Source organism: Stegodyphus dumicola, chromosome X2 (genome assembly GCF_044657685.1).
Source record: "Stegodyphus dumicola isolate Sdum_Otavi_A_Nest chromosome X2, ASM4465768v1".
Classification (NCBI taxonomy): Eukaryota; Metazoa; Arthropoda; class Arachnida; order Araneae; family Eresidae; genus Stegodyphus; species Stegodyphus dumicola.
Window position 1 is genome coordinate 127,731,996 of NC_140781.1, and position 25,675 is coordinate 127,757,670.

The 25,675-nt window shown below is 31.4% G+C and overlaps 1 protein-coding gene and 1 long non-coding RNA gene across 13 annotated transcripts in view; one reads left to right on the forward strand and one right to left on the reverse strand.

The window, feature by feature from the left end:
• LOC118202012 (homeobox protein OTX2-like) overlaps positions 1-25,675 on the forward strand; it is a 232,008-nt gene that overhangs the window by 158,927 nt on the left and 47,406 nt on the right. For 7 of the 12 annotated variants that reach the window (XM_085809881.1, XM_085809886.1, XM_085809880.1 and 4 more), the window contains one exon: positions 13,431-13,511. The exons of the other annotated variants lie outside the window; for them this stretch is intronic. In XM_085809881.1, coding sequence (XP_085666007.1) covers positions 13,431-13,511 — 81 coding nt within the window. The remainder of the gene's footprint in view (positions 1-13,430; positions 13,512-25,675) is intronic. 12 annotated transcript variants of the gene reach the window in all.
• Positions 24,595-25,675, reverse strand: part of LOC146992910 (uncharacterized) — a 119,690-nt gene continuing 118,609 nt past the window's right edge. The window contains exon 3 of the long non-coding RNA XR_015039210.1: positions 24,595-24,972. This is a non-coding gene — a long non-coding RNA (uncharacterized LOC146992910). The remainder of the gene's footprint in view (positions 24,973-25,675) is intronic.

Genomic DNA, 25,675 nt, shown 5'->3' on the forward strand with positions numbered 1-25,675 from the left:
ATGAAAGCAACCTAGTTTGAACTAAATTTAATGCGGTGCATCTTTAAAATATATATTTCATTAGTTATAAGTAAATGTTAATTTATGAGCAGTTAAATTTGTTGATTTCAGCTATCGAATAAATGAAACTTCAATAAATAAATTGGCACTTAACTGACTGAAATTTTTCCAAATTAGTTGCAAAAGCAAAACGCACTGATAATTTCACAAAACAACTGGATTCTAAATCAGTCCTAGTAGTTACATTTAGTTTTACAGTTTACAACAGCAATTCTTTAATAGCTTTATTTAACGCTTGATTTCTTTTAAAGGCATAGCATTTAAGGCGTTTCATTATATGCTTCTCGATGGTGAAACTTTACATCTTTAAATTGCAGAGCAATTCGTTAAAAAACAATTCTCTGGTGGGAATTACTTTTCCAAACAATTCATTAAACTTAACTTTTGAAAACATTTCATTAAAAAGTAATTCCCGTTAGAGAATTCCTTTTAGATTAAAAAGTTATTCCCTAATGGGAATAACTCATGAGTGTCGATGAGTTCCGCTTCTGATTTATTTTTCCGTTCATTCTTAGAATCGAAAAATAAATCAGAAGTGGAATTCGTCGACATTTATACACAATACTGGCAACAATTAATTTGCATTTAAGCATAATTAGTTATAAACAACTCAGCTTGGCATCTGGCATTTAGAAGCCTAAGCTTCGAAGACGGAAAATTTCTTTTAGATGTATCGAATCTTTTGATTGTGGGACCCCTCATTGTGCCACAAGTACTTTGAGGATACGGAGGTGTACCGGAAACTCCGGGAGCTATTGTAGAAGTGTGTATCGTGATTCGGGCCCGGCATGGACAAAGAGAATTTCACAATGGGAGAACAAACGTAGAAACTGTGGCAAAGAATCGCCGACATTGGTCTGGTTCCGAGTGGAAGTAATAGCCTCTCCGAGCCACTGGATGACAACTTTGGTTAACCCTCCACTGCCTCTGCTGGACACAAAAAGAGACGGCTAATGGATCTACCTGGACTAGACAGTCGCGCCGAACGATAAAGGGTCGCGCTTTCTAAACAAACAACTTTTGTACATCAGCAGTTCCGATCAAATCTCAAGAAATGCAGACAAGGTCAAGAAAACTGCTTCTGCCACTATTTGTGCATTCAGAGTTGATGGCAGTGGCTGCATATTTCTGATAGACACTTGAAAGAATGTATAATTCGCATAAAACATGCAGTATAGTAAACATATAGTGATCATTGGCTTGAGTATGAAATACATAACACAAAAAGTAAGAAACAGAAATTTATTAGAAAACTTCTACGTCGATGAAATTCATCTTTTTAAAATAGAAGCACGATATGTAATTAATATGTAAATAAACTAGGCACATATTGTATGTAATATGTCTGCATGTATATCCTTTATGCGTAATCATGTACAGATCAAAGCGGAAAGATAGATAACGAGCTGTAATTAAACTGTTTAAAGACAAAGTTTCCTCGAGTTTTAGTAACAAAGCAGTTATATATATAATAAGCACACGCAAGAAAAATCATCCATCGAGAAGTTTTAAGAATAAAGTTTTAAAAACAAAATTGCATTAACTATGAATAAGAAGATGCACTTTACTATTTTATTAAACAGAATATTTAAATAGAGTGCAACTGCAATAATTATCATATATATAAATTTACCGAGTTGCATTCTGATTGCATAATTTTAGCATTATCCAAAGAAATTCATCAATAAGATTTCTAACAATGTAAGGCTACAGTACAATGAAATTGTTTGGTCTATTTTTAAGTAGTAAAAAGTCTCTTTCTTCTATGAAAGGATTTCTTTCGCTATTTTGTTATCAAATACCTTTATTGGCATCCTACGTTCCTAACATTTCTTGTTATGAAACTTAATCCCCTGTACAAAAATTTAAAATATTTTATCTGAAATGAAACAAGTTCAGAAATTAAATCATTTATTTAAACTCTAATTATTGAATTCCAAAACATGTTCAGAGCTGCTAAATTACATCGGTAGTTAGTTATTTAAAAGAGATTTTAATTCCTCTTTAAGTGAAAAATATACAAATCTATTCTTAATAATTATTATTCTAATTTGCCTTTTGTTTAACTACTTTATAAGCATAATTTTGAAATACTATTTTCTTCCTTTCTGCTCATTACTTGTAATAAAAAAATAGATAATGCATTAAACGAAGTATGCAATACAACAATAATGAACCAAATCGTATAGATAATTAGAACAGAAATAAAACGATGTACCTGAAGTGTATTAAGAGTCAAAGTTAATTCTTTTCTTTGACTTATCTTTTTTTTTTTTTCCCCTTGGAGTGAAATAAAATGTGTCAGGTACTAAAAGTTAATATCGAAGATTTGTGGTGGAAAGTGATAGTGCAAGAAGAATGGAAAAGTAAGGTAAACAAATGAACATATAAATTTTCCTAAATAGAGTCGTAATAGTTTCCAAGTACAATTAGTATAATCAAAGTTAGTAACATATATAACATACATAGCAAATATAATCAATTTAAATAATTGGACTTTGGAACTGGAATTGGAAAAAATTCAATACTTTGAAATAAATTCGTTGTCTTATTTTTGTAAATTTTAAAAGTCATGCTGGGAAAAAATAGATTCAATGATAAACTACTGTATCATTAAAATATCTTGATAAATAAGAAAAATATTCAAAAAATGATTGTATTTTATCGAAGGAAATGATATGAAAACCAAAATACTTTGAAAGCATTAAATTAAAGCCGTTCTTCCGTTAATTAAAAATTGGTATCCTTACTGTTTTTGTAACAAGCTATTTTAGTAACACATCTGCTTGCTTAACATACAGATCTTCAGTACTCTCTCATTTTCTTTATCTGTGTATCAAATGGAAGAAAAAGAATAAATTATAAAATTTCTCGTTTAATATTATAGATCAATAAAAAGAATTTGGCTGATCTTGTGATTATAATTATTCAGCTTTAGTTTGCTATATATTATCTTCACTTAAAATTTAACTTTCCTTATTTAGTTACCAGCGAAACCAAAACATATTTATAACTGCGCAACGTATGGCTATCTTCCACGATAAACGGATATTTCTCCTTTTCGTAATTAGTCTTATAGAAATCTGATTCTCATAATGTTTATTTTTGTCCGGCTGTCTGGTTTATTGTTGGTTCACTGCTCTCTGGAGGTATTTTGCTTAGCTTTTTTATGTGTTAGCCTTTATTTACTATTTTCCATTTGGCAGAGTTTATCTTTTGTTCATTTAGCACATTTTTGAAAGTGTTTCCAATTTCCTTGATATTGTCTGTATCCTTAAATGAAGTCGTTTTCAGCACGAGTCTTGGGTGCTTTTTCTTTTTAATAACATTATTTTTATATAGTTATATATATATATATACACATCCTAGGCATTCTTTAGAATGAAAAATCGGCAAAGTATGAAATACATCTCCGATTCATGTCGAATATCCATACATTTAATACATTCATACATAATCTATGCATTGCATACATTCCATACATTGTTTTCCTTAATAAGAAAGGCGTAAATTTTGTTTTACGACACTCTTTTATTATTTTCTCAAAATAGCCTTTGTATTTTTGAGGAATGCGTGTCTTTTAAATAATATCCTTATCATAACCTTTTTTCATATTTTGCCTGAATAACATTTGTCAGTCAACAGAATGCCTATGTATTATATACAGTGCCTAGAGAAAGTATATGATAATTCTCCTATTTCTTACTTTTTCTATAAAATGCCTAGGTGTTTTATGGAATGCCATCATTTTACACATTTCCAGTAACATGTATATTATAAGAATGTTTGTGTGTTGTTAGAGCACTTCATATTCTCTTGGGAACGAGCCCTAGTATCCACTTAAGCCCTGATGAGGGCCCGGTGAAAGTGATCAAGAAATACTTATTGAGGACTCCTCTGGTGTTGTATCCGTTTATTATTTTATTAGAGTGAGAAAACGAGGCTTTTGTCTGCGAAAAGCTGAGAAAGTTAGACTCGCTAGGGCTCGAAAAAGCTGTTGTCTTTCCGCTTCTGTAATATTGCTGTAATGTTAATTATTTTACCCTTTAAGCTTTTTTACATTTAAAAGGCCTTTAAACTTTTACTTTTACTCTGAGGGCTAACCAATTACCGCAATAAGAAAAACGAAATTTTCGTGCTTTAATATTTGTATTTGATTTTGTATAGTATTTTAATAGTTGCATAAAAGTATTTAAAAGATTTTGATTATGATTGTTTAAAGACGCAAACGTAACATAGTGTAATTACGAAGCAACTTTGGGTAAAGAGTATGAATACTAGGGTCTGGAATATAAGGAATGAGTTTCAGTCTAGTATTAATAATTAAAATTATGCTCAGAAATACACCTCTCCTTTAAGGATGCTTTCTGCGCCTAATAACAACTGAGTGTGGAAAATGTAGAGAATTCTCCGTCTATTATCCTCTTTTCTCCTTTCAAAAATCTAATAATTCCAAAAATAGGCTTATAATAACAGCGATGTTATCCAACTGTACGACTGTGAAGAGAAAACAGATTAAATTCAAACAGACGAACCAATATCTGTCCTCTGTAACCAAATGGGAAAAAAAAAATAAATAAATAAATAAAATAAAATAAATGATACTTCTTGATAACCAGTAGCAGCTAATGAGAGGTATAGAAAATAACTTTCTGGTGTAACCTTTAATCGTTGTAACTTTATATACTTTATATATAACTCTACTTTTATACTTTATATAGACTTATGCATGCAGATGTTATATTAAGCTAATTTTGGGTGCCGAAATATGTTTAACTTTTAGGGCCGGTGAATTAATTGACATGTTTATTGAGATTCTGAATAAAATTTGCATAGATCGAAAGAATGAATAAAGTATACCAACCATGACAATACTTGAATATTGTTTTTGTACATGCCTTTTTTTACGTTTTGCATTTGTTAATTATTTAATTTTTATCTATTTAGAAAAGAATTTCCTTTACAGTTGAATAAGTCTTACGTTTTCTGATAGATATGGTTTCATTATATCTAATAGCTTCTGTTATGTGTTTTGTTCATGCTGTGCCCATTAGGGCCTCAATTTTTCACGAATATGACGTATGTAATCTTATGCTTGCTTAAGTCATATGTAAATTTTTTCCCTAAAAATTTCAGTAATTAATACCTATCAGATGTTTCTGCACTGTCAATTATATATATGGTATTAGTCAGTGCTTCAGTTCCTACGGTATTAGAGTTTGATTTTCCATTATATTCTCACATGTATTACACAATGCAATCATAATAGTAGAATTAATGTAACAATTTGAGATATCCATTTTTCATATTTAAATCAAGTGTGTTGTTCAAGAGAATATTCAATCCGACGTAAGTTCAAAAGGAAATCTTTAAACCTTATGTATTGTTCAAAAGAATAGTTAATCATGCATTTGTTAAAAGGAAAATATTTATATTATATTTAGTTAATTGATGGCTCAATAAGTTAAATTAAGATCAATAAAATTAATGTAGTTTAGATGAAAACAAAGAAACAAAAGCATTTATTACAGTATATATAATGAAAATCAAATAGCCTCTTGAAGCGAATAACTGCAGGAACGTATGCTCTGTGTTGAATATCAATACTTTGAAAAAAAAAAAAAAATAGAATATAAGGTATTTCTCTCGCCTTCCTAGTGTGCCTTCGTGGTGTAGTGGTTCTGTACGCTGGGCCGGTATTCGTTCCCCGAAGGCGATTGCTCATTTCTTATATTGCCTGCTTCCAAAAAAATACCTAATGTCTCTACAGTGGCGCCCGAACTAAAAGAGTGTTGGATGATGATTCTCCTCACCCAGGATTTGGCGATTAGATCCCATAAAACCTCAGTCGCTCTTTAAAAGGGGGGAGTATATAAGGTATTTCTCCCGCCTTCCTAGTGTAGTGGTTTTGCACGCTGAGCCGGTATTCCAGAGGTCTATGGTTCGATTCGAGTGAAGGTGATTGCTCATTTTTCATCTTGCCTGCTTCCAAAAAATGCCTAATGTCTCTACAAGAAGATATTAATAAACACAAAGCATGTTAAATCGCAATACTGTTTTAGATATTTAGCGAGTTGTTGCTCAAATATTATGGCGATTAAAGGAAGCTGATTGCCAAGAGATAGCCAAGGCGAGGCGATTTGCACCCTTCGCAAGATTTCGCTTCTTGCGTCATCTGTCTTTCCTGTGTCCAATCCTTGTGATGCACTTTTCGGATGTTGGGGTCGGTAAAATGACAGATGAGTTCAGATTGTCTTCCGTCGAATGATAGCAAGTGCTTAGCCGCATTGCCGTCTTAACAGCATTATGGGCTCTTGGGCAAACCAATGTCCTGGGATCGTCACCGACCTAATAAGGACAAGTCAAATGGCATACGCCAGATTAGCATGGGTCCTCTATGCTCGTGGAGTCTGGGGCAAGTATTCACCGGGCCCAAGTGTTAGGACGGCCCTGCTCAGCCGTTTTTACTTTTATGAGGCAAAGGGGATATCTGATAGAATCTAACGAGATAAGCATCTGTATAGTAACATATCAATTACCTGTAGTACGACGGAGGTGCTCGCTTAGCTTCTACTTGTACCTGCATTGTAACATAAATGTTGTGGCTCTAATAAAAACACCAGTGAAGGGGAAAATAAAGTTGTAATATGAACAACATAGATAACTAAAAAGAGATAAGCAAATAGAAAATTTGCATATATATATGCAAAAGTTCCATCTTGACAACCAAGTTATTAAAGACAACCTAATTCCAATAAAAACTGACTTTTCTGGAAAATAATCATTTCAATTAATTTAAACATTATGTTCTTTGCTGTATAGGTTTTCTTGGTGTAAAACATTGTACATGGCATGCTACAAGAAATTGCTGCTAAACTTTAGACTTTTCAATGGATAGCATTCTGTGGACTTTGGACTATTTAAGTAAAATTGCAAATTTTAATTAATTAAAACTATCCCATTAATTTTAGAAGACTTGCTGACTTTCATCTGCAAAAGAAGAATGGTATACACTGTGCTACAAATTTATGTAAATTTCCCCCAATTTATATAAAAATGCACTTTCCCAAGAGCTAAAATATACGACGTAAAATTTCTTGTACGTATGCGAATCTCTGAATAATATAAACATCCCAATCTGATTTACGGTAAAGTATGATAGGAACATTAATGTAAATCATTTTTACTCCAGCGCATTTCAGATTTCCATTTAACATACTTCACTCGCAAAATTTTCGCATCTAAAAAGAGAAAAAAAAAAGGATGTAGTCTTAATTTAATGTCCTATACAGAGGAATAAATTAATTACTTTTGCAGACATGTTACTGTTTAAGGACTCAGAATTTTAGAAAAAAGCGGAAGAAAAGTGTAGGACCGTGAAGTTCGTAGTTTCTTAAACAAATGCTCTTACCAGATTATCTCTACTTGCTGAGAGAAAGATAGGAAAATTTCAGTATTGTTTTACAGTTTCGGGGAGTTGGTATGCTGATGAGAATCTCTTAATTTAAGGTTGTGCAGTTGGTAAGTAATAGTCCTTTACTACAAAGTCCGTACTACGAACACCATTATGGGTCCTCGAGCAAACCAGTGTACTGGGACCCCTACGACAATCACTCACAGAAATGAAATGTAAATGAATTAGCATAGCGCTCTTATGCTCGTGAAATGCCTGCGCAAGTGATCAGCGGGCCCCTGCGTTGAGACGGCTCTGACAGCGAGTTTTATAACACTCAAAGTCTCAGTTCTAAAAGGCAGAAAATTTTTTCATATATTCAGTTAGTTTTGAAAGGAAATTACATTGAGTGCTTCTTTATACAGTGTGATTGTATCCTTATCGAAATTCCAGAAAGTAATTTCAATATAGTTCACTATATCGTCATTTGAATTTTACTATATTTACGCAGAACTTTAATACAAGTTGTCAACCGAATGTTTACGTGACATTCAAATTTTATTAAAATAAAAAACGTTTTTATATATTTTGCGCCATACACAGTTAAAAATTATTTTTTCTAAATGCTCAAGGTCTTCTAGAATAGTAATTGCTTTCACTTCAAATTTCAATTAGTTTTTTTTTTCTCTTGAACGTTGCCACGTTTTCTGAAAGTTTTGCTAAGCTTGATTGAATTCTCTACATGTTATAAATTAAAACATGCCAAGAAAACTGGGATTCATTAAAGATTCCTTTATATTTTCGCTAATATACGTGTTACGATTTTACTAAAAGGTGTCTGGATGTTCTAGATAACATGTAAAATATTTTGTGAAAGTTATGATTTCTTTATGACACAGGGTTTATGATACAGGGGGATCAAATATAATTTTCATTAATTATTTTGTTGTTGGTTTCCTAACTGCGCTCGTGATTGAATTTTTACCATAAAATGGGAGTTCAAGTATGTTACTTACATGGTAGAAGTCATAGAACCATTCGTCAAGCATTTCCCTAGAAGTTCAATTTTGGCTATATAGTATAGGTCCAATGTAAAGTAAAAACAAATTTCTGTTGATTATGTATAATCGGAGATCCCCAAATACTGAGCCAAATATATTCAAAACATTTTAAATTTCTGTCGGTTTGAACGATTGTGCTCTTTATGAGCCGTAAAATATTCTGTGTGAAATTGATGCTTTACGGCACCAGGGCTAAAGACGGATGCAAGAAAAGACATATTTGAGAAGCCTGATGTCACTACATTTTCCGCCAGTCTTCCGTGGGGTTCCGTATTGTCACCAGCCGATAAGTAACAGAGAAAAGGTGAAGAGGAATGTGGTGCAGGGTCCTAAGGTCAGAGGTGTGGGGTAGGGGTCACGTGTCGACACGAATCCCCGCGGCTCGTTTGTCCACCAGACAGTAGCAGTCTTACTTGCGATCGCCCCTTCCATTGAAAGCGACCAGGGATCCGAAATTATTGAACAGCTCTCCAAGCACAACAAGGTCAGCGGTTGCAGATAGAGATGTGTATATGTGTGCGGTGAACCCAACAGAATTTACCACTCTGCTTCCCAAACTCTCCTTCTAAGAGATCATACGATGTGGGCTTGACTGATCTTGGTATCGCGTGCTGAAACCCCACTTCTTCAGAATAAGGACATATGGCTCTTCTTTGCTCATTTTCTTTCCCCCATGTGATTTCTTTTTCCCCAAGTGACCGAAGTTTTTCACACCAAGCAATCTAAAATTTCCTGCTAGCCAGCTACATTGGGTATCTTTATAATCTGCTGACCATTATCGGTTAGAAAAGTTTCAAACTTCCCTGCCAGAAGGTTGGGGACTTGTGAACTTAATGCCTTCTACTTCCGTTTCTTTCTTGAGATAAAATTCTTAACATTTCCTTCCAACTTTAGCAAATAAAAAACCCTTAATGGTCAGGGCTTGGACTGTTTTCAAAGCATTTAGACTTAGAGCAACGCAAGTAAGCCTCTTTCGCTTGTCCGTTTCATGCCCATAAACAAGATTCTTCTTGTCATTTATAATTAAAACTTGCGATTCTGATGAAATGCGGCATTTGTAGGTTAAAATGTTATTAATCAGAGAGGTACATTCGTATTTGTTAATTGAATTATATGTTGATTTACACAGCTGAAAGTAAACAAAAAAAAATATGTAATCTTTATTTGATGGGAATATTTTTTTGATTAGGAAGCTCAATGAACGAAGAGTTTTTCTGTGCTTCGTTAGACTAAAAGATATAAAGGCTTAAAATACATTTCACAAAAAGAATAACAGCTGTCATATGTGAGATATTGAAAACAGCCTGAAGCAGCAAAATAGGTAAACATTAACCAGAGTGTAGATTATAAATTGTGAAATCAATTTGAAAACGAAAATTCCGGCTCTAGAAGGCTAATGCGAAATCGCAAACTTATTATAACCTCTTTGAAGAATGTTTCACTAGCTCTTTGAAAATGAAGATACAGCGCAAACTGTGCTCTCGCTTAGCTCGTCAGCAATCAAAATTCAGCATCTGAGGAAAAGATAACTATTTTTTTATTTATTTTACAGAAGGCGAATTTAAGTTACAGCATTTTGAACAAGAAAACTGCTGGTTTCATGTACACCAGATTATGCAGAGCAATTTTATTATTTTAGTACTTGAGAATAAAAAGTGCATTATCTAAAGCAGGTTAACAGTATCGTCAAAACCATTCACGCTATTCGCAAATGAATTCTGTTTCATTTTAAAGTCTAACATTGTACTGAGATCTCATGCTGCTACAAATATTCAAAAAACCTCGAGACGAAATCCTTTGGCCGATACGTCAGATTGTACATTGGAGAAACTGAGTATTTTCTTTTAATTGGAACATAATATCAGGCTTCACCAAGGCGAACTAATCATGCAATTTTTTTTAATACTTGGGTATTAACCGAATGAAATGGCCTGTTATGTCGTCCTGTTTCAGTTTTATTAAGCACTTGTAGAACTAACTTCTACTACAGTTTTCCTTTAATCATAATTGTAAATCCTTTAATCATAATTGTCTTCATATGATAAATAATATAGCTCAAAAAACTGGTTTTATTGCCTTTTTTAATTTGTTTACATTGATTTTGAGGGTTCAAGTGACGGTGGGTAATGTGACTGCTTTTGTAAAATGTTAAAGTATACAATAAGAAGCAAACAAAATTATGCAAGCAGAGAAGAAAAAAAAAAAAAAAAAAAAAAAAAAACTTGCAAGTTAATGTTTTTTTCCTCTCTTTTTTAAGCCCCCTTTAATATCTACCATTACCTATTCAGTACAATGAGCAGAGTACGCTTCTTTCAAATAAAAAACAGAAATCACTGTTAATCTTTATATATATAATACAAGAACAAAAGCAGCAGAGCAGTAAAAATTATTGAATTTAAAGTTATTCAATTTTACACTGATACTTGAGTATATTAGGTTAGGGCCCACCAGCGGCTGAGCAGTAAAGTCGCTGAACACTGGTAGTTCGGTCCGAGGTTCGAATTCCGCTAACGGACTGGCTGCATGGGCATTTTCGTGGTTTTCCCCTTGTGTAACGTGTATACGAGCAAGTTTGCCTTAGAAAGTACTCCACGAAGGCATCTCTCCCCTTAGGCAGATAGCCCTAGTGTGCTTTGCCGTAATTAAATAAACCAAACCATATTAGGTTAGAATTCTGCGGTTTAGGAAGAACAAAAGCTAAACTTTAATATTACAGCATTTTACAGCTGAAATAGATTTCTACATTAAAAAAGATTAATGGAAAGGGAAGTTAATTCATTAAATATTTAACAAACTTTGGGGATTCTTAAACAAGGAAACGTGGTGTAGTTTTGAGATTATGTTAGCATATTTTCTTACTTCATCAGATTTTGTTCAAAGCAAATAGCTGTAGCGGAATATTTTGAGACTTCACTAAAATAAAAACGCCCATTTTATTAAAAAAATAACAATGAACTTCCTAATAGAATTAAATTGTTTTTATAGTTACCAAAATTTGTTTCACAAATAAACAAATATTTATCATGCTAAATTTTTCCATACTCATCTTTGCAAAAAAGATTAGTTCTTGAACATCTATTGCTATTTATTCTCCATTATTAAGAAACAAATAATAATAATACTAGTGGGAATAACATATTATTCTCCCCACAATATTTCAGGGTAGCGAAAACTTCATTTTACAATTAGTGAGCAAGAAAATTTTGCACTATGAGGAATGAGCTGCGAAATATTCAGGCGAAAGAGCTCTCTAATGTATTAGGCAACTAACATTTAATCGTTAGCTTTAGGGAAATTTCATTTTCTGCTTCTCGAGCACTAATTATTAGAGGTAAAATGTGGAGTATACTTCGGGATCATAAACAAAGTCCTAATTATACATCAGAGGCAAAAGATCGGGTTGAAGGAGCTTGAATAATAAAGTAAAGTTATTGAAAAAATGTATATAAAGCGTTTATTAAAGGTTCCTTAATAAATATCTAACAGGTGAAAGTTAATTAGGATTATTTATTTTCAGTTTAAGTAATAAATGGAAGAAATATATTCTAGTTTCAAAAAAGGAAAACTACTGCAAAAACTGCTCAAAGTCAGGCTAGTTACCCGGTTATAGATGCTTCCTTTATAGTTTATTTAGTCAAATTACTTGAGTTATTTCTCCTCGATGTAAATAACGCACTCTGCTTCAGTTAGTATAAATGTTACCAAATATCTTAATGCGGCATAAAATAACATATGATATAACAGGATTTATGTACATAATTGTCTTCTTATTTTCAGATGAAGAATATTTCACTAAATATTTTGTCACTTTCTCGCCAGTTTAACTTTTAAAATCTCATTAATTAATTATCTACAATCCTATATTTTTAATTTCATTTCCACTATTTTATGCTTTATTTTAATTGTTCTCTGCTTTCTTTCCAACGATGTTGCTTAAAGCAAGAAATTGAAAGCAATAAAGTATTACCACATTTTAAGAGACAGAAATATAATTAACGCATGTGCTAGAAACTATCAAAAGAGAAAAATTGTAAGTAAAGCATTTAAAATTATTTAGGTAAAAAATATAACCCAGGTGAGAGATTTAGTACATCAAATTTAAATGTACAATAACTCTTAATAAGAATTCTTACCTTATTTGTACATAATAATTCTAGTTATCTGTATAACATATCAAAATCAATATCAGCAGTTGTAGGCTAGAGCTGAATTATTGAAAAATAAAGAAATTGAGAAAAAAATGGTTCTGTAAAGCAATTCCAAATTTAAAATACCGCATTAGATTGTATTTTCTTTCAACTAAATAACTAACCAGTTTTGTCCAGATTTATAAATTGGATTCTCACTATTTTCAATTTCGAATTTCGAGCTTTTTTTTTCCGAACTGTAATCGCAAATTGCTAATTTCACAACCTTGACACGAAAAAAATTAAGGTACTTATGGTATTATCGCAACCACCTTAGTTAGAAATCTCTAAATTTTCAAAAATCGTCAAACATTGTCAATCATGCACACAACAGTTTTTCAGTTAAACATATCCATTGTAAGTTGCAATCCGAAAATCACCGTATCACTTTGTTCTCCTGTAAAAAATCGCCATATAGCGCCAGTGTAGTTGCAACAATACTTAAGTATCAAAATAAATACAAAAAATTTTTTAATTCTGATAGACTCATACCAGAAGTAATAAGATATTTAGTTTGGATTACTTTAATGTTAGATACATAATTCTGCTTAATCTTAAAATCTCACTACGTTGAAGAGAGAAAAGTGATTAGTTAGGATGGATGATCCATGTACATTATGAACTTTTGTAATTGGTAGCAAAGTTCAAGTTAATTAAAATCATAATGTATATGGATTTATCAGAATAAATTTTTATAGCTATTTTTATTTTTATTTAATATTTTTCTAGAATTGAGTAACCTAACAGAATACAGTGCCTACAGCAAGATAGAGGATCAGCAGGAACTGTGCTCTTTATTCGCTGGCGCAGGTAAAAAAAAAATCTTACTCTAAATCCATTCTTCTTGAAATTTATCGCACAGTTTAAAGCGAAGACAAAATTGCTAATTATTATAAAAGGGCCAAAGTCCAGCTACGGATAAATAGCTGCATTTAAGAAAAAACGAATATGAATTTTAAGTGTCATAAAAGTTTCGGTTTATCTTTCATTAACTTAGTCGAAATACTTAGCCTCAAATACTAAAAAATATGAGTATTGTGGAAATAAAAGCCCTTAAAATCCTCTACTGGAATTTGGATGTGGCGTAATTCGTAAGAAAATGAAATACTATAGACATTTTTAAGATATTAAACTTAGGTAATCACATGCATTAACTTTTGGACAAACAATCATATAATTAAACTTGCTGAATATAACATTTCTTAGAGTTAAATGAAATATCATATAAATCTTATGGAAACTAAGCACTGTTTAATTGGTACTGAGTTTAAATACAATAGGTTCATTATACAAAGCAAATGTTGCTTAATTTATAAATACAACAAATAAAGTTCAATTCTGGAAAAAGTTCATGAATTATTTAACTTTCTTAGCATTAAAAATGCTAATTTAATTATGTATACTTGTTTCGGTTTATGTTTCAATAAATTAAGGGGGGAAGGAAAATTTTTCCTTTCCTCTTAGAATGTCATGCACTGCTGTTTTATAATTAATTCAACATGATTTTCTATTTAAAGTTGTTCTTAAATATTTATATCTTGTACTACTTTTGCAGTAGTAAGGAAAAGCTACCTAAATAGTTTTGTAGTTAGGGTAAATTATCCGAAATCGAAAAATCAAGCCTAAAATATTTGAACAGATGCGTGTGCCTTGAGAATCTTAATGAAGCACGAATGAAAGCACGATTTAGATTGACTATAATGCGGAATTTTGAATCGAGCTATTTTACATAATTATACTGAATTCGCAGCAGCTAAATCCCGCTTAAGCAACTTATGCGTGAGGGATTAAGAATCTTCCATTTGACTTTACTGTGCGGCATCTGTTTGCTTATGTGGTCATGCTTTATGTCAATCATAAGATGCGTTGAAAATCTTGGATTTTAACTAACTATTAATAAAAACTATTAATAAAAAGTAAGCTGAAAATTAAACCTTTTTAATAAAAACTCTTAAAGCTTTTTGCCAGGCTGAGGGAATTTAGAAGAGGGGAAAAAATTCACCTTAATAGATTTTTGATTACCAATACTAACATCAGTAATAAAGAAAATAATTAGTTAACATTGTATCAATACTAGTGTACGTAATGTACTACTTCAAAAAGGTGTCTTGCCTTATTTCGTGTGTAATTTGTATAAGATACGCAAATATGGAAATAAAAACATGTAACCGAGCATCTAAATTGAGCAAGAATTAATCTTGAGTTGAACTTTTTATGTTATTGGCATAAGCAATGATTAGTCGTTTAACTTAAAAGCAAACTTTAGGTTACACTGCCGTAGCTTTTGACCAACTGATTGTCACAGGTTTATGTCACTCTTCTTCTTTTTTTTCTTTCGGAGGGGGGGGGGACTTGCTTTTTCATTGAAGAATAAAGCCTTCAAGGCAATGAGTATTGTAGCAACATTGCAATCTGTTAGCAAAATAGCGCAGAAAAAAACATGTACCTTAAGTATAAGATTTTGACAGTGAAATTATCCTGCAACTATGAATTACTGAAAATGTGAAATCGTTTCTGCATAAAAAACTTCAAACTTTTTTATGAATGTTCATATCAGACAGTCCAGATAATTATGGCTACTGAGCTGAAACATACCGGAACCTTGCTGTCAGTATAAACTTGTCACACGACAGTGCTCTGTAAAGATACTGCAAAGTGTAATGGCATGGCAGGAAAAAAGTGTGGGACACCTGTACTATTAGTAATCAAAACTTTGTCCTACCATACTGATGTATTAGAAGGAGAAATTAAATACATACGTAAATTCATTATAATTACGGAAATAAGATTAGAATAAGATTAGATTACATTAGAAAGTAAGTTAGTAAGATTAGATTACATTAGAAAGTAAGTTAGTAAGATTAGATTACATTAGAAAGTAAGTTAGTAAGATTAGATTGCATTAGAAAATAAACATGCATGCTTAACCTCGTTGGATTGATAATTAATATGTATAGTGCCTCATATGCTCTAATTCCATTCAGCTATACTGCAGAATTTTAAATTCATGCCGTTATTTGTATATGGACTGTTTTGATATTATATCCACAGGAAGTGACTATGTGCTCCAAAGTCTATTTGTGTTATGTACTAGGAAATATTATTAATTTTTATTTATTTAATTGGTGCATGAATTAGCATGAAAGAAAATTCACAAATCTCGTGAACAAGTGGTAGAGCTCAGTTTACGGCGGGTGAAATAAAACCTTTTATAAATAATATATAATTTTTCCTATTCACATACATCACAAGTACAATTAAATTTCCATTAGACAGTCATCCAAGAAGACATCTCTTCCCTTAATCAGAGAGCAAGTGCTTTGAGAAAATTAATTTCACTATTTAATTAACCATCTGAAGTTTAAAAAATGATCAGTTGGAGCATAAGTAAATACAGTTCTAGACAAATTTGTTCCCTATGTCACTGATTGGAATTTTTCGTAATTTGCATCGATTAAAAACAATTTGAACGTTAATAATATGCAAGATGAGATATTAATTTATGTAAAAACAGATTAATTAAAATGATTCTCTACTCGAATGGGTGGGAATCCGACATTCCACTGCAGCGTCCAATCTGACTGATGTATATTTAATCTTGTTCTGGTAATGCAATTGGACCAGATTTAAAAGTCGGAGACTTCGTAATGGGTAAAAAGAACCGTCTGCTGTTTCGGAATCCCCTAGGGGAGAGAAGAATCAAATAGATTACACGCTCAGACGACGAGAGGGGCGCGTAGTGAACATGATAATGGCCTGTAATTAATTTAATGTCGCATGACCCTCAGCGGGCGCTTAATGGTTCCGGTCCCCTCTCCTGTTGCGTCGGACCCCTCTATGGAACTAGTTACGCAATGTTTGTTCAACTTTTCTTTTTCGCGAGGTATCATCGAGAACTTTCGGTTTACCGCTCCATTAGCAGAAACATCGGGCATTCTATGCAAATCCTTTGCGTCCCATTTCAGTCACATGATTCATCATTAGTATTTAGCGAAGTATGTCTCTTTTATAATAAATGCAATACTAATAACATTACACGATATTCCCTGAAAAACAGAACTAACTTTGATTTACTTGTGTTCAAGAGTTCCTATTTACTCGCATATTTCAAGGTATGCATGACTAGAACTTATGCAAAAGTCATGAGTTATTGTGGTAACAGAGACGTAGCATTAAAACATCCCTTAAAAGAAATTATCTCTTCATTTTATTAGCATTAAGTACATCAGGCTATTTGTTTTTAATAGGCTATAATAATGCTGAAAGGCCGGAGCCCTTATTTTCATTGTTTGTTTTTGTTTAATTGTTTGCTTTTGATCTTTAAAGCAAATTTGGGTTTCCCTTACTGAAAATGAAATATCCACCTGTTATCGAAACAGCCAAATGAGTAAGATTAAGTCTTATGAAAGCTACAAACAATGGCATCCTTCTTAAAAGCAAATGCTTTTCCGTAATAAAAAATAATTTCAGCAATTAATAATGACTTCAAGAAATTATCAAATTTTAGTTAGTTTAGAAAGTTGTAGCTAATTTTTTGTATTGTTTTATAACTTACCATTTAGAGCGATTTCTACAAAGAACTCGCATAAAATTATGTACAACCTGAAAATGGATAATTTACCCAATGAAAAGACTGTTTCAATTTCTTGCTTACATTTTTTCTCATTCCAAACGCTGAAGAGAAAGTTATCGTAAGGAAACAAAAACATTTTTTCTTAAATATTTTTACGAAATTTTAATAAAACCCGTAATTTAGATATTGCCATTGTGCCTGAAATGATGATGTAGAGCTAAAACAAAGGATATGAATGATGTAAAACAGATTTTCATACGAAATAACACAAGCACATAAAACTTTGTCAACAAATAAAAGCAAAAAGAGCTATTTTCTAAAAAGCATTACAAGGGTGTAGTTACTATCTTATGCATTCAGACATACTTTATTGCTCATAGTTACCGTAAGATTTAACACTGACCGGCACAGAGTTTCGCTAAAAAAGGCCCAAATTTCCAAAAACTACCTTCAGAAAGTGGTATTATGCCAAAATGGTCTTTGCATTTTATACCTGGATTCAATACTTTAGTTTGTTGGACATAATTCAAGATGCACATATACATATTTTCTTAAAGATGTCGAAAATTCCTTGCCAGTCAAATCTTACAATTTTTATGTAACTTTGAACTACATTGCGCGTCATTACTAAGCAATCATGGGTTGCTGGAAAAAAATTATGAGAAAGTATTCTAAATTTTCTTCTCAAAGCATCTTATTTCGTGTTCAATTACTTTTAGATTAAGATTAAGCAGTTTTATTCAATAAGCATATGTAGAATATTTAAGAAATTTTTCAGCTTTCGTTCAAACATTTCAGATGTTCAGGTGGTCTAGATGAGTGTAGCGGTATTCCTTTCAAATACTATTTATGTCGCCTGTACTCGCGACTTCACGTACAATGACTACTTTGCAACAGCTAACGCTGTTGTAAAATGCATTGAGATATCATATCTGTGAAACGGTTCCTCCGCTGGCTTGAATAGTTTGTTCAATGATTTTCTGTCAAAGCAGTTATTCAATATATCTTCAGTGTTGCCTTCTTCAATATGTGCAACTCTTCATATAACTAATAATTTCAAACCTTGCACTTTCTTCAAATAAATAATCTCTAAGAATCGGTTTGATAAGGAAACCGGCATATATCTTTGAAAGAGTGAATTTTGTGTTCTCCTGGTTTAGTTGAATATGCGATTGAGTCTGTTGTTGGGCTTTCTTTTCAATGTGAAATCAAAGACATCTAATAACTCTGGCAACCTTGCATATAGATCCATTGCTAGCAATCGCGTAGAAACAGCTCAAAAATTGAGAAATTCCTGATTTCAGCGTAAGATTATTAATAGTTACTTCATTTTTTTTCTGTGATTTGTTGCAGAGGAATACATATTATTTTCCTATATGTCAGATATAAATAATTTGCACTAGGCTGTCTAATTCGAGGTGTTATTTTGTCAAAATAAATCAGCTTTGACATTTCATAGCTAATAAGTATGCATTTTTGGAAGGCTAATTATTTTAGGAAATTACTCGAGCTATCTCGATTAGGAAAGAAGTATCATATATTTAAGATTTTTCTAAAGAAAAATATTTTGTATTTACTGTACACGTTGGACCAGTTTCAAACTATTAATTTTACTTTCTGGTTTACAAATCAGACTATGTTTTCTTAGCAATGAGTATTTTGGAAACGTTAAGACTTACATCACTTACTTAGTTAAGTAATTAAGCATAATTTCTAAAGCTCATTGCTCATCTATAATTTTTAAATTATTCATAAGCTCATCTATAATTTCTAAAGTTGATTTCTGAGCTAATTTTTAAACCTGACTGGTTAATATTATTCTATCATTAATTATTCTAAATTATCCAATACATTTATTTATCAGGTACGTTTTCAGTATTTAGCAAATAAGTGCAAAGCTTGGAGATTTCTTAATTTTAATCCTGACATATGGCAGTCCTCGATCTAAATTATTATAGGTGTTAGAGAAGAAGTTTTTTTCCAGTTATTTCAACAAAGAAGGTCTCCATTATAGAATGTTAAAGTAACTTAGAATAAAATATGGTTTATTATACCCATTAAAAAAGATCTTATTTGGAAAGTTAAATTGGTATGAAAAATACATTTATGCTACACATTCTGAAAGAAAGATATCAATTAAAATTAGTTGTTGAGTTCCTATACGGAAGAAATAAGAAATATTGAAGATTTGTTTGAAATTTTCTTATATGACTTGGCTCGTTTTGAGAAACTTTACGTCTAATGGCTTTGATACTTACCGAAAAACTTCCTTAACGTTTCATGAAATTTACAATCTATGCTTTGAAATTAAATTATCGAATGGTTTAAGTTTACCTTGCTCACTAATTAGCTATATATGTTTGTATAGAATAAAACTATTACCACAGATGAAATTTTGTTTGTTACACAATCTGCGATGACTTACATTTGTGAAATTAGTGCTTTGATTCAGTTAGACAAGCATATTTAGTGTCAATGAAACAAACGTTTTGATTCTTTTTTGGCTGCACCTCATTTATGTGCATTAAATCTGTGATTAATACACGAAAGACGCATGAATTCGTTGCTATTTTGTACTTAATGAGCAGCGATGCAGTAAGAATCCTCTTTCTACACATAAGTTTTCGGTATTCGGTAAAATCAAACAGTTGCATTCTGGCTTTATTTTACATAAATCTAACTTATTGAACTTCTATTTAACTTATCATACCATTTACTTAGCTAGTATACATTAACAAGAAATTTTCCCATAAACTTTTGCTGAAGTGAAACACGGAATTGAAAATCAATATATTGGTCCCCATAAGTAAAACATATAATGAACAAAACTCAAAAGTAAACAGACACTTGCAAATTAATTTACATTTATATCTCTATTAATTAAATTTTATAATTATTTTATGATTTTGATTCCAAGAATGGATCATTTGCGGGCTTGAGAGAAAGCAGTGTGAAATTTTGGGAAATCGGCAAGTAGCCCGGCATCTTTAATAATCTTTTTTTTTTGGTAGTTTATTAACTAAAGAGACATAGCATTTTTTTAATTTTTATACATTTCTAAATGAGCATATTCAAGTATATACGTATTTTACAGAACTATTAATCATTCAAGTTAAAAACGGTTTTTGAAGCCAAATTTTAGACTATGTTGCAAAAAAATTTATAATTAATACTCATGCGTCAAAGTAATTATAGAATATAATATCAGAATTAACGCATAAAGGTTTTACGCTTCATTTATCTCACAACTAAAACTCAAATCAAAATGAAAATTATTACTTACAATCAGATTCGCCTAAACTAGCATGGATTTTTACATATTGGTTTCTAGTTCGAAATACTTTGTGAAACTTTTAGTTGGAATATGTAAACAGCTTAATGAAGAGCTTGTATGGAAGTGAGCACAGCTCTCCTCGAATGTATCAATTGAAATTAAGAATCCAATTCCGGACGAGCGAAAAGAAATAACGCTTCACCCTATTGGAGAGGCCGAGCAGCGTTGCGAATTTTTCTTCCCCCATTTTCTCTTAATTTGCGTTTCGATTCTATTTTTTGAGAGCGGCGAGAAATGAGCTTTCGACTTAATCTAGCTCATTAGGCTTCCTTAGGTCGGAGTCCTTTAACTACTTCATCTGACGTTAATTCTTTCTTAGTATCAAATCATTAAAGATAAGAAAATGCTATTACTTTCAAAATCAAATTCCACTTCTTTTACTGCTTCAACCCATTTAAATACCTTTTTTAATTTATATTTTTATCAGAAATTAAAACCATACATTCTTCTTTACTTGCTTTTCAGAGAAATTGGGTGGTTTCAACATTTCACACTCTTTGTGCATCAATGCAGGTTTATAATAAGATTCTTCAGATCAATTAAAACTATTGGGAAATGGCACTGCATTTATATAAATCTTCTTGCAAAATTTTGATGCTTACTTTGGGACATGAAACTTCTTTTAAAATAATGAAGAGAATGTCAGCATGGAATTATTATGAAAATATTTATTTAAATATAATTAATTGCCTTCTTTCGAATAAAAATATATCATTGGCGAATAAAACTAATTTTTAACCGACCTATTGAATAATTTATAATAAACTTTGATTTCTGATTTTAATTCCTGCCATTCTAATTTTAATATGAAATGAATGTTATGACTTAAAATCATTTTTGTACATTAGTTTTGAATAGTAGAGAATAAATATTGCACAATATATTTTCAGATTAGTTTGTATCATACTTCACGTTCTTGAAATATGAAGTTCTACCAATTAAATGCATTTATTGAAGAAAGTGCAACTCGAAACAAGCAAAGTTATTATATTATAAAGAATAATATAATGGTCTTTCTCACTGAGTCCGATGGGAAGAAGAAAGAGTTAGCAGTTCTTCATCTAAAATTTCAAGTCTGAGTTTTGTTCTTAAAATATTCAAAAAATTAAATTATGTCTAGACATAATATTTCCTTAATATTTATCTACCTGCGGTAAATGCTGATAGTTTTTCTATTATGATAAACAATATGGTAACAAAGCTTAAATAAGATTTCTTAGAGCCACTATATTAAGTATAAATTCTGTCTAAAAGGGTAATTGTCAGCAGCATCAAGTTTTCTACAAAATAATCACAACTTACTTGAAACTGCTACTGAACTGTTGTATAAAATCAGAAAATGTTAAAAAAAGGGAGGTACTTATTTCTCATTAGTCTAAACTTGACTAGAATCAGTAACCTTTTAAAGTTAACTTGTTCCCCTATAGATTATATATTTATCTCTATATACGCGTATTAATTTCAATAAAAACAAAAAGGAACTCGTATTATAACATGTAATCAATAGCCGATGTGCTGTAGCTATAATTCTGAATTAAAAAGTGAATTGATGTATCAGTCAGAGCCCAAATGAATAACCTAGCAATCTATTGGTCCTGTATTGAGCTTGAATCACTTACAAATTAATTTGTGTCTAGATGAGGATATTTAAATTATGTTAGATTGTTTAGTGTCGCAAAAATATTCGAAGAATGATTATTTTACAAATAATTCTTCGAGAAGAATGGAAAGTTCTGCTCGAATTTCTCCAAAAGAGAGAAATTCGAGCAGAACTTTCCAAGAGAAACTGGCTCACCTCCGGCCGAGAGATAAAGTCGCTGAATACTGGTAGTTCGGACCCGGGTTCGAATCCTTGTAAACAGGATGGCTGCAGAGCTGCTTTCGTAGCTTTTTCCCTATTTAACGTGTATACAAACCAGTGTCCTTTAGAAAGTTCTCCACGAAGGCATCCCTCCCTTTAAGAGGATAGCCTTCGAGTTGCCATAATCAAAATAAAGCAAAACAAACTTTAAAAAAAACTGACTTGTACGCATGGAACAAAGCCTGAAAATTCCATTTTGTCCTTTCCAAGAACAAAATCTGGGACGAACTACTAGAACCTTTAATTTTTTAAAAATATTTATTTATTTTTTCCAACTTGGTGACTAGTCAGTTGAGAAAATTTACAGTTGCTGTATGTACATTTCTCAAAATTATCATACGAAGCTAAAGAAATGCTTTGCGTAAAGTATCTATCAGTTGACTCTACTTAGCGAAGAATAAATTGGTAACCTTCGCAACATTGAAGCCAATTTTTTAATATAAATAGTGTAAAAAAGCAATTTATTTTTTTCCTAAAACATTTAACTAACGTTACAATACGTTTTTTTGCATTGTTTCGCATTGCAGGTATACGACGTTTCACTTACAATGATAATGATTAAAGCTTCGCTAATGATTAAAATGGTATTTAAGCTGTTAATCATTTCTCAACTCTTGTACTAAGATCAAATAAATTATAACTAAGCATTTAATGTACATTTAAGTTGACATATTTCGCGAACTATTTATTGTAAATGGCAAATTAAAAGAATTGTGCATTGTTTTATAATTTTTAATACCCTAAACGCGTTGTGAACGCATATTGCTTACTTTTGCTCATTGTTTTTGCCGTATGACGAACACAGAGTCCATTTGCATTCACTTTTACAATACAGGTACATATATAAAGAAGAAAAGACATATTGGAATGTTTTGTTTCTGAAAGCATGAGATGGTTTTAATTTCTGATAATTTTTACTAGAAGAAAGATATTTTATCCATCCCTTGCTTTGTTCGGTTCCATAACAGAGATTTTTCGTATACTCATATTTTCCCATTTGTATCTGAATTTTAACTAAAATTATTTTCGTGACGGAGATAGTTTGTGTTTCCGCAATTAGCCGCTTTTGTATCGATTAAAGCTGCCCTAACCTGTTTGAGACTACCGTACGAGATGTTGTAGAGACATTAGGTATTTTTTTTAGCAGAAGAAACGCCTTCGCCGGGAATCGAACCATGGACCTCTGGAATACGCACCCAGCGTGCAGACCACCACACTACGAAGGTATGTTAAGAAGGCGGGAGAAATACTTTAAAATGTATTACAGTAAATACAGGCTAAGCGCCTGTCCATGTTTTTTAAACAATTATCGCTCATGCTTCATTTGATACGTATTTGCATTATGGAGAACTTGTGTAAAAGAATAGATTTATACTTTTAAAACATTGTCTGCTATACACTATATTATAATTTTTTTGATATTCAGTTACAAGTAAAATGAATAAAATGGTCGAACTGTTTCTTTCTGTTTTTCTTAATTTATTTTAAATAATTTAATTCAGATAGATTTTTCAGATTATTGACTATAAACCACTTGAAACTGAGAGCAGCATTTCAGGTATCTCTCTACCTTTTGGAAGATAATGCAATTAATGTTTTAAACTGTTTACCGCCTCTTTTATTCGTTGTTAATCTCATTACTGCTTTGCTTAGTGAAACTGTATGGGAGAGGGGGAGTTTTTGTATAAGCAGACTGTGAAATCGATATGAATAAAATATTATTAGACTTTTCAAAGGCATGTATATAAAATTTTTAATTCCTCAATTCAGTGAGCTGAGATGTTTCGAGCTTTAATGGAAACAAATACACCGTTTTTCTGAAATGCAAGCACATAACGTTTTAGGATTCTAATATTTTTCTTTTAAAAAAATTAAGCCTTCCATTTGGAAAACTCAATAAGGATACAGTGCCGTAGTGGATCTTTTAAGAAAGTCTCTTAGGAATAAAAATGTTATTTTCCCTCTCCTTTTTCCCCCAAATAACGTGAATCTTAATTCAAGTTTAAGCAGATAATCTGCCTCTTAAATAAAAGTAAAAGTAATTTTTTCACAAAATTACAGAAATGTTTTTAACAACAAATAAGAAAAAAAAGGGAAAAAGAATAAAAAATAATTTTCGAAGAAAGCTGATGCATAATGCACCAAGATATATCTGTTTCAAATTGATACGGGAATAATGATTTCAGCATGGAAAATATTTAAAGTAAGGCAAAAAAGCAACCTTTGTTTGGCGCAGTTTTTAACTGTACTGGATCCATTTCGAAGACGATGACACACAGGTCCCTCATCTTCAAGAGCAAAAATTTCAATTCTGAAATCAGTTTTATTCAAAATGTATGACAGAAACGCAACCTTTATAAGCTGTTTTTTTTTTTTTTTTTTTTTTTTTTTTTTTTTTTTTTTTTTCTTAGTTTTAAATTTCACAGTGGTGTTTTTCCCTTCCATTTGATCCATTTGATTAGATTTGAGAGCAGTTGTAAATTCAGCAAAACAGCCTGAAAGCCTGAAAAAGGAAAATAGAAGTCATTATTTCAAAAAAAGAGTCTTTAGAAAGAAGATATATGTAACTAATTTTAAAAGTATTTTGACAAAATGTGAAGTAAAACAAAATACGATTTGTAAATTCTACATTCTCCTCGTCCTTCCTAGGAAAAATAGTATTTCCATCAATATTTAATAGCAAGTGATATAATTATACTTATAAACGCATTATACTTATAAATGCGTAAATTATGCATAATTTATCCAAAATGTTTCATTTGGATTATTTTACAAATTTTCAATAATTGTTATCGGAAATATTTTGAACTGCTTATTTTATGGCGAACCTTAATGAGAAACGAAAAAAATTTATACTAGATCACATTTAAAAAAAAATGAAATCACCTTATACGTCATAACTTATGGCAGAGGAGTTTTATTGTTCGCTGTTTTAAACATTATCCTCTTTAAAAAATATTATCTAGAGTTTATCTTGTAGCATTTGGCTACTGTATACGAAAGTTTCTTTGAATGGATAAAATTAATGAAGTTAATTTCTAAAACTTCTAAAATAAAAAGCTTTCACTTAAAAGGCGATCTGGTATAAATTTTTGTTATACTAAATTATGTTATACTAACGTAATAATCATTTTATATGCAACATGTGCAATTAAACCCAAAAATATAGTAAGAAATGCATTTTCTACAGAGTTTAATTTCTCGCA